General features: G+C 47.2%; 1 protein-coding gene across 1 annotated transcript; it reads left to right on the top strand.

The window, feature by feature from the left end:
- Window positions 1-9,866: 9,866 nt before the first annotated feature.
- On the top strand, window positions 9,867-10,436 carry LOC119292805 (cytochrome b561 and DOMON domain-containing protein At4g12980-like). Its single transcript, XM_037571505.1, has one exon. The coding sequence runs from the start codon at window positions 9,867-9,869 to the stop codon at window positions 10,434-10,436; it is 570 nt and encodes a 189-aa protein (XP_037427402.1).
- The last annotated feature ends 337 nt before the right edge of the window (window positions 10,437-10,773 follow it).

The raw sequence follows: 10,773 nt of genomic DNA, 5'->3' as shown, positions 1-10,773 counted from the left end.
GATCAAAACTCCGGAGATTAGGTGGAAGGAGTAGAATTTCTTTGCGAAGAAGTGCTCCGACGTTTGGATGAAGGGATTTGAAAGGAAAAACGGACTCATCAAACACAATATCTCGGGAGATATAAACTCTACCTGTAGATACATCTAGGCATTTGACACCCTTATGAATAGGACTATATCCTAGAAACACACATTGTTTGGAACGAAACGTGAGTTTGCGTGTTTTATAGGGTCTAAGATTTGGCCAGAATGCGCAGACACGAAGGGAATTATAATCTGGTGTAATGCTCAAAAGACGTGTGATTGGAGTCTCAAACTTGATGACTTTGCTGGGTAGCAAATTAATGAGGTATGTGGCAGTCAAAAAAGTTTCATCCCAAAATTTGAGTGGCATAGATGCATTGGCTAGCAAGGCTAGACCTACTTCAACAATGTGGCTATGTTTTCTTTCAGCGGATCCATTTTGTTGGTGCGCATGTGTGCAAGATACATGGTGAGAAATAACAATTTTCTGAAAGAAGGAATTGAGCTTCTCATACTCACCTCCCAATCAGTTTGCATAGCAATTCCTTTTAGAGTCTAGTTTTCGTTCAGCAAGATTTTGGAAATTAGTGAAAACTTGGAACACATTAGATCATCTTTTGAGAAGATAAATCCAAGTAAATTTGCTATAGTCATCAATAAAGCTCACATAATACGAAAGTCTACCAACTAAGGTAGGGGCTGCCCCCCAAACATTTGAAAATACAAGTTGCAAGGGGGCAGTAGAAATACTGGTAGAAACAGGGTATGGTAGTTGATGACTTTTAGCTTGTTGGCAAGGATCACAAACTGACTCAACACTAGACTCATGAGAATGAGGAAGTTTATTTTTGCTAAGAACATGCTTAACAATAACCGAGGATGGATGACCCAAATGACTATGCCACTTTGCCGAGGATGGCTTGGTGACAGCAAAGACTTGCTTGTTTGACCATGATGACGATGAAATGAGTGGATAGAGGCTTCCCACGCAGTTTCCTCTAAGAATTATTTCACTTTTCACCAGATCCTTAATCAAAAAGAAATAAGGGTGAAATTCAGTAAGAACATGGTTATCAAGAGTAAAACAATGAACTGAGACAAGATTTTTGAGGCTTCAGGAACATGTAAAATATTATCGAGTTGTAAATTTTTCACGGGAGTTTTAACAATTGAACGACCAATGTGAGTAATTGCCATACCAGAACCATTGGCCGTGTGCACTTGATCTTTTCCATTGTACTTGTCCCGCATTGTTAGCTTGTCAAGTTCTCCTGTGATATGGTCGGTGGCACCGGTATCTGCATACCAGTTTGTATCAACCCCATAGGAGTTAGTGTCCGCATTGGCCCACTTCTCCTCATGATAGCTATCTTCTTCATAGCACCACCAACATTCTCGTACGCTACCTAGATGATAGTTCTTACAAATCTGACATTGGTCATGAGATTGTGGTTGTTGCTGTAGTGGTCCATGTGAGCGGCCTCATTGCCAACGCCACCACCGCCACTTCTACCAAAAGGGGAGGAGCGACCGCCCCTGCCATGCCCTCTGAATCCACGCCCGCGATTACTTCTGCCGCGGCTTTGTCCACACCTTCTGTAGGCTGCGTTCGCGGAGGTGTTGAAGCCTCCATTTGTGTTGTTACCTAGCATCTCAATCCTTTGATCAAACGCATAAATTTGTGAGGAGAGATCATCAACAGATATAGAAGACTTGATGGCGCCGACTGCTGCAACGATTGGATCATAGTCACGATCGAGACCGACGACAATATAGTCATCCATCTGCGGATCAGAGACCGGCCGACCAGCAGCAGCAAGTTCATCACCTAGGCTTTTCATCTTGGCGATGTAGGCGGGGCTTGACATGGCACCCTTCTTGGTGTTGGCGATGGTGATCCTCAGGTTTGTAACCCGAGAAAGCAACTCCGAGGCGAACAAAGTCGTGATTGCAGCCCATAGATCAAACGTGGTTTCCTTCCCCACAACTTGTGCTAGAATTTCTCTAGAGAAAGAATTCAATAGGTAGCTCATAACCGCTGATCCTTCAATATCCATGTAGCATACATGGGATTTGGTGCTATGGCCCTGGTTTTATCTGCCTGTTGTGTTTCCACAATCTTCGGTGGTGCGGCGTCTGAGCCATCAAGGAGACCAGTGACCTGCGCACCACGCAGACCCGGCATCACTTGAGCCTTCCAAAGGAGTTAATTCTCCCTTGTCAATTTCTCGGTCGGAGGTGAGCCGAGGTTGAGGACAACGGCAGCCGAATTGGAGGCCATGGCGTGAGGTTTCTATATGCTTTTTCTATAGGTAGATGATAGGGAAGAGGCTGGCTCTGTATACCATGTTAAAATGGTTGAAGCCATTCCTACTCTCCAACAGTGAGAGCCGCATGGTATTTATTCATAAGAGGTGGTTGTTGGAATTTGCTAGTAGGCCTTTGGCCCAAAGCCCAACTAAAATTCTGAAATTCTTTTGGCCCATTCATGCACATATGTGAGTGGAGTGAGTGAGGCTAAAGTTTAGTCCCACCTCATAAGTTGAGAGAGAGTTGCACCTCTTTATAAGGTAAGCTCTTCTACCACTTGTATGAGCATGAGAAGAGGAGACCTACACGCGCACTCCTCCTCCTCGCCTCGCCACACCACGCCTCGTCACAACGCGCCGCGGGTTGCGGGATTGAGCCGAGCCGAGGACAGAGCTATGCACGTTGTCTATATTTTTGCTGCTCGGGAAAAAATAATTAGAGTTTAAAAATTAATAATTAACGGACGCATTAATTACCGAACCGTTTTCGATTCTTTTGGATCGTGATGACTCGGACGTGGGGTTTACTCCCACGACCTACCCGGCCCGCACTATATAGTCAGGCAGACGTCTACCCTAGCCGTCGCCGCTTCGTATGGTTTCTCACCACCGTTCCAGATCATTGCACCGCCAAGCAAGTCTTCTCCCTCCCTCCTTTCAGCGTGCACCGGGAGAAGGGACAGTAGGCCTCCGGAACCCCGCCTCTCGTGATCCTGTACGGGAGAGGGGCGATCAGGTTTTCGGGGAGCACACCCGCGCGACTGCTACAGCGACGACTTCGCGAACGATGACTTCTTCTCCGACCTCAGCAACCTCATCCTCGATGACATGTGCGACAACGTCAATGCCGGCGGTGCTGCTCCCGCTGCATCGTATGTGATTCTATCTTTTCTGTTCGAGATCGTGGTAGAATTCATGTTTCTAGTATGTGCCCTAGATGTGATATGTTCATCTACTATGCTACTTCGCATGATTAGTTTAATCTCTGCTAGTGCTGTCATGATTTATCTTCTATTTATTCGGTTTAAAACTCATAGTAATTTGCTCATATTTCCAACAATCCAAAAACCTGATTATAGGCAATTTACTCCGAGTGGTTTTGCTGCGCATATGAAGCCGCCTGCCTCTAAGGGGGCACAATATAAGAGGTGGCGCACGAGAGCAGTCTACTGGTTTCAGACCATGGGCTGCTATGACACCACTAAGGGCAAGCCTGAGGGCGATCTTAATCCAGCACAGTTGGAAGCTTTTGAGAAGATCGATACTCTCTTTAAAGGCGCTTTTTTGGGTGTTCTTGATGATTCCATTGTGGATTCGTATATGTTGTTTGACAACGGCAAGGACATGTGGGCTGCGCTCGAGGCCAAGTTTGGTGCCTCGGACGCCGGTAGCGAGCTGTACGTCATAGAGCAATTCTATGACTACAAGATGACTGATGAGCGCTCTGTTGTACAACAGGCTCATGAGATACAGTCGCTCGCAAAAGAACTTGAGCATTTCAAGTGTGTGTTGCCGGATAAGTTTTTTGCCGGAGGCATTATTGCCAATCCACCTTCGTGGAACAATTTTGCTACTTCCCTGAAACACAAGAGACAAGAGTTTTCCGTTGCGGATCTCATTAGTACTCTTGATGTTGAAGAGAAGGTGAGAGCAAAGGACACACGTGCTCGAGTTGCCGAGGGAGCTTCTAGTGCCCACATGGTATAGAAGAAGAACTTCCAGCCCAATAAGTTCAAAAACAACAAGAACAAAACTCAGGGGAAAGGCAAGTTTGATACAAAGAACAAGCCATCACATTCCACCAACTTCAAGAAGAATTCTCATAAGAAGGGAAAGGGACTTTGCCATGTGTGCGGTGATCCTAATCACTGGGCTCTGAAGTGTCCTAACCGCTTTGAGGAGCGCGAACATGAGAAGGGCGGCAAGTCCGCTAATGTTGTCATCGGTGATACTGATATGAAGGAATCATGGTACAGTATTTTTCCTACCATCCTTTCAGTATTTCAATCCCCTGATTGGTTAATTGACACCGGTGCCAATGTGCATGTTTGTGCCGACGCCTCCATGTTTTCTTCTTACCAGGCCACAGGGACTTCTCCCGTGCTGATGGGGAACGGGTCACATGCCATCGTTCGAGGTGTTGGTACGGTCGATCTGAAGTTTACTTCGGGGAAGACCGTGCGTCTGAAGAACGTTCATCATGTGCCGTCCATCAATAAAATCTCGTTAGCGGTTCCCGTTTATGTCGAGATGGTTTTAAGTTGGTTTTTGAGTCCAATAAAGTTGTAATTTCCAAGTATGGACAATTTGTTGGAAAAGGCTATGAGTGCGGAGGCTTGTTCTGCCTATCTTTGTCAGATATTTGCACTAAAGTTATTAATAATGTTTGCCACAATAATGAGTCGGATATTTGGCATTCACGACTTTGTCATATTAACTTTGGTTGCATGACGCGGCTGGCCAATATGAATTTATTTCCGAAAATCTCTACTGTCAAAGGCTCTGCCAAGTATGTGTGCAAGCTAAACAACCTCACAAGTCCCATAAGATTGCAGAGGCAAGAGACTTGGCGCCACTAGAGCTTATACATTCTGATCTTTGTGAGATGAATGGCGTGTTGAAAAAAGGTGGAAAGAGATATTTCATGACATTTATTGATGACTCCACTAGATATTGTTATGTGTATCTTCTGAAATCAAAAGATGAAGCTTTAACTTTCTTCAGAAACTATAAAGCTGAGGCAGAGAACCAACTTGATCGGAAAATTAAACGGCTTAGGTCCGATCGTGGTGGAGAGTATTTTTCCAATGAATTTGATATGTTTTGTGCAGAACATGGTATAATCCATGAGAGGACGCCTCCCTACTCACCTCGGTCTAATGGGGTGGCCAGAAGAAAGAACCAAACTCTAACTAATTTGGTTAACGCCATGTTAGACACATCGGATCTTTCCAAGGAATGGTGGGGGGAGGCACTAATGACCGCGTGTCATGTCCTAAACCGAGTTCCCACAAAGCATAAGACCATGACTCCATTTGAGGAATGGGAAAGGAAAAGGTTGAAACTCTCTTACCTACGTTCTTGGGGTTGTTTGGCGAAATTCAACATACCAATTCCCAAGAAGCGCAAGCTTGGACCAAAAACCGTGGATTGTGTTCTTCTGGGCTATGCTTTTCATAGCATTGGCTATAGATTTTTGATAATAAAATCTGAGGTATCCGACATGCATGTTGGTATGATTATGGAGGCTAATGATGCAACTTTCTTTGAGGACATATTTCCTATGAAGGATATGTCAAGTTCATCAAATCAGGAGATACCTACTCCATCTAGTGAGGAACTCACGGTAATTCCTGAACCCACCATTGCGATGGAACACGTTGAGAATCCTATTGAGGGTGACAATGAAACTCCTGTAAGGAGTAAGAGACAAAGGACTGCAAAGTCCTTTGGTGATGATTTCATTGTGTACCTTGTGGATGACACTCCCAGGACTATTTCAGAAGCCTATGCATCTCCTGATGCTGACTACTGGAAGGAAGCTGTTCGTAGCGAGATGGATTCCATCTTGGCTAACGGAACCTGGGAGATCACCGACCGTCCTTATGGGTGCAAACCTGTAGGATGTAAGTGGGTGTTCAAGAAGAAGCTTAGACCTGATGGTACGATTGAAAAGTACAAGGCACGGCTTGTGTCTAAGGGTTATACCCAGAAAGAAGGTGAAGACTTCTTTGATACTTACTCACCGTGGCTAGACTGACCACAATTCGGGTGCTACTATCACTGGCTGCCTCACATGGTCTTCTCGTTCATCAAATGGACGTTAAGACGGCTATCCTCAATGGAGAGTTGAAGGAGGAAATTTACATCGATTAGCCAGATGGTTTTGTAGTACCTGGTCAGGAAGGAAAGGTGTGCAAGTTATTAAAGTCTTTATATGGCCTTAAACAAGCTCCTAAGGAGTGGCATGAGAAGTTCGAAAGAACATTAACTGCTGCGGGCTTTGTAGTAAATGATGGTGACAAGTGTGTGTACTATCGCCATGGTGGGGGCGAAGGAGTTATTCTTTGTCTGTATGTCGACGACATATTAACCTTTGGAACCAAACTTGATTTAATCAAGGAGGTTAAGGATTTCTTATCTCGCTGTTTTGGGATGAAGGATCTAGGAGTAGCTGATGTTATCTTAAACATCAAGCTGTTGAGCGATGAGAATGGTGGGATCACACTACTTTAGTCTCACTATGTGGAAAAGGTCTTGAGTCGTTTTGGGTATAGCGACTGCACGCCTTCTCCAACTCCATATGATGCTAGTGTGTTGCTTCGAAAGAATCGACGGGTTGCTAGAGATCAACTGAGGCATTCTCAGATTATTGGCTCGCTTATGTATTTGGCGAGTGCCACGAGGCCTGACATCTCTTTTGCTGTGAGCAAGCTGAGTCGGTTTGTGTCTAAACCGGGAGATGATCATTGGCGTGCGCTTGAGAGAGTTATGCGCTACTTGAAGGGCACTGCGAGCTATGGGATTCACTACACCGGGTATCCAAGGGTACTGGAGGGTTATAGTGACTCGAACTGGATATCTGATGCTGATGAGATTAAGGCCACAAGTGATTATGTTTTTACACTTGGTGGTGGCGCTGTTTCCTGGAAGTCTTGCAAGCAGACCATCTTAACGAGGTCAACTATGGAAGCAGAACTCACAGCATTAGACACTGCCACTGTTGAAGCAGAGTGGCTTCGTGAGCTATTGATGGACTTACCTATGATTGAAAAACCAATACCCCTATCCTGTTGACCTGCGATAATCAAACTGTGATCGTCAAGATAAACAGTTCTAAGGACAATATGAAGTCCTCAAGGCATGTGAAGAGGACATTAAAATCTGTGAGGAAACTGAGGAACTCCGGAGTTATTACGTTGGATTATATCCAAACATCGAAAAACTTGGCAGATCCCTTCACAAAGGGTCTATCACGTAATGTGATAGATAATGCATCGATGGAGATGGGTTTGAGACCCACCGCGTGAGTTGTCCATAGTGGTAACTCACTCTATGTGATCGGAGATCCCGTGAAGTAGAAGTGGGAGACAAGCTGTTGGTCAGCTGAGAGGAGAGTATCCTTATTTTAATTATCCCACTCCGTGAAGATGCAATACTCTCCTGATCTGCATGGCAGGTTGATATCTATCTTAATGTGTTCCAAGTGGCTTATTTGAGTAAGCAGAGATGTTGTCCTGCAGAGCATCTCCTGAGGAACACACCTATATGAATTTGACTGTTAACGTCGCAGTCTGTGAGAAGTGGGTGCTCTCTAATAAATTCATGAAAGGCCCTGGAGTACGACGTATACGTTCCACCCGCGGGGAAGCCTTGCGGCAGCCAAGTATCGGTTAAGAATTTGTGTGAAACTAGTCTCGCAGAAAACTTGTAGTTCAAGGCATAGTCCACTATTCAAGTTGTGATCTAGTGTAGCATAAAACTCTAAGTGGAAGTTCAACTTCACAATCTCCACTAAGCACGGGTATATAAAATTAGTTTTGGAACTAAATGATGAGATGTGCCAATGAGATTTTGTGGGGGATTGTTGGAATTTGCTAGTAGGCCTTTGGCCCAAAGCCCAACTAAAATTCTGAAATTCTCTTGGCCCATTCATGCACACATGTGAGTGGAGTGAGTGAGGCTAAAGTTTAGTCCCACCTCATAAGTTGAGAGAGAGTTGCACCTCTTTATAAGGTAAGCTCTTCTACCACTTGTATGAGCATGAGAAGAGGAGACCTACACGCGCACTCCTCCTCCTCGCTCGCCTCGCTACGCCTCGTCACGACGCGCCGCGGGTTGCGGGATTGAGCCGAGCCGAGGACAGAGCTATGCACGTTGTCTATATTTTTGCTGCTCGGGAAAAATTAATGAGTCATTAATTAATAATTAACGGATGCGTTAATTACTGAACCGTTTTCGATTCTTTTGGATCGTGATGACTCAGACGTGGGGTTTACTCTCACGACCTACCCGGCCCGCACTATATAGTCAGGCAGACGTCTACCCTAGGCGCCGCCGCTTCGTATGGTTTCTCACCACCGTTCCAGATCATTGCGCCGACAAGCAAGTCTTCTCCCTCCCTCCTTTCGGCGTGCACCGGGAGAAGGGACAACAGGCCTCCGGAACCCCGCCTCTCGTGATCCTGTATGGGAGAGGGGCGATCAGGTTTTTGGGGAGCGCACCCGCGCGACTGCTGGCAGCGACGACTTCGCGAACGACGACTTCTTCCCCGACCTTGGCAACCTCATCCTCGACGACATGGGCGACAACGTCAACGCCGGCGGTGCTGCTCCCGTTGCACCGTATGTGATTCTATCTTTTCTGTTCGAGATCGTGGTAGAATTCATATTTCTAGTATGTGCCCTAGATGTGATATGTTCATCTGCTATGCTAGTTCGCATGATTAGTTTAATCTCTGCTAGTGCTGTCATGATTTATCTTCTGTTTATTCGGTTTAAAACTCGTAGTAATTTGCTCATATTTCCAACAGTGGTGACCGTTTACAGGATGCGTACGTTCATAGTAAGCGTACAACTTAACTAAAACTATAAATTCTCATCTAACATCCCATGCATTAAGAGAGAGAGAGGAGTTGAGGTTACACTTACGTTAAACATCTATACCTATTAATGCTCTGCAACCGTTGCATGGTCTACTTGGTGTTTCACATCTGGGATGCGGTAGTTAAGTGAAGTTGATGGTTATTTTGTGTTCCTAAGCATGCACTGGTCAACAATGCAGTCTATTTTCGACCCTAAAAAAGGGTCTATTTTCTATACTAGAGTACAGTACGCACTGGGGTCTGCAGCAGCTTGATTGAACCGCCATTGGCGACCGATGAAGTGTAGGTGTGACGCTCAGCTTGCTTCCGTCGATAACGACGCCCGTAACGACGGGCACGCTGCAGCATGTCTTGTGTGTGGATCAACGAAGCCTTCCCGTCACGGCGTGTTGCAGCGATGACAAATGGGTTGCTACGGCGTGCACGGACGGACGTAACGAGGCATTCATCTGCAGGACACCGGCCACGGCTGGTGTTTCCCGGAGAACGTGTGAATTTCTTCAGTTTCCCAGAGAACGTCTGGTGTTCGCCACAGCACCGACGTACGCACGGTAGAAATCTCGTGGCTGTCCCGCGCAAAGTCAAAATGGGATGCTTAGCAAAGGGGATATTTGGTCGGTTTTCATGTATAGAGTCGCCAAATTTTACCCTCTGGTCTGATGAAATGAAAAGTACGACCGGCACGGCGGAGGAAGTTATGCTTGCGATGCTACCGAGGGTCCGAAATCGCAGCCGTCGTCAACTCTGGAGCTTTTTATCCACCCGTGCACTGCACTGCACGTACGTACGTCTAGCATCAAAACTTTCACGTCGCCGGCCGTATTACAAATAGCCCATCTCCACCTTCACGCTTGCTGCCACCACACGTTGCACCTCCGGCCAGCTCGGAGAGCCGAAACGAAGCAACGGCGCGGCACGAGCAAGGCTCCATGGCGCGGCTCCTCGTACTCGCAGTCACCACCGTGCTGCTGCTCCTCGCCGCCGGCGCGACCGCCCAGCAGCAGGGCTGCGAGAACGCGACGTTCCCGGCGGGCCGGTCGTTCGCGCGGTGCAACACCCTGCCCGTGCTCGGCGCCGGCCTGTACTGGACGTACCACGCCGCGAACGGCACTGCCGAGCTCGCGTTCCGCGCGCAGTCCGACGCCGCCGGCTGGGTCGCCTGGGGCATCAACCCCAGCGGCGCCGGCATGGCCGGGAGCAACGTCTTCGTCGCCTCGCAGGGCGGCAGCGGCGCCGTGTCCGTGCTCACCACCATCCTGCGCACCACGTCCCCCGCCCTGGACAACACCACCCTCTCGTTCGCCGTGCCGGTGCCGCCCACCGCCGAGTACGCGGCCGGCGCGTACACGATCTACGTGACGGTGGCGCTGCCGGGGAACTCCACACAGCAGAACACGGTGTGGCAGGCCGGCCCGCTCAGCGGCGGGGCCATAATGGCGCACCGGATGTCCGGCCCGAACCTGCAGAGCGTCAAGAGGCAGGACTTCCTGTCCGGCTAGAGCGCCCGCCGAGGCCTCCAGGCCACGCTGCGGCGACGTGTATGTTAGTATACGCAAATACTGTCAGTGTCATGATCATGTATAAATAAATCGAACGGCATATTTCTCGTGCTCCTGCAATTAGTCCCTAATTCAAAACATAAAATCCATAAAGATTGGTCCCTTGTGGCGGTTGAGGACACTAGAATTTTGCGTAAAGATATAGTCGTATCATATGCTAAGAACAACTTAATCCCTAAGATATAATCTGTTTTTTATTTCTTTTAGTGTATATACATAAAAAATGTATTCTTTAGCAACTTGAACACACGACTATCATAGGAGCAAGTATTCGTTT

Source organism: Triticum dicoccoides, chromosome 4B, assembly GCF_002162155.2.
Source record: "Triticum dicoccoides isolate Atlit2015 ecotype Zavitan chromosome 4B, WEW_v2.0, whole genome shotgun sequence".
NCBI classification, from domain to species: Eukaryota; Viridiplantae; Streptophyta; class Magnoliopsida; order Poales; family Poaceae; genus Triticum; species Triticum dicoccoides.
Note: the sequence above shows the minus strand (reverse complement) of the source record. Positions and strands in the feature narration are given on the sequence as shown.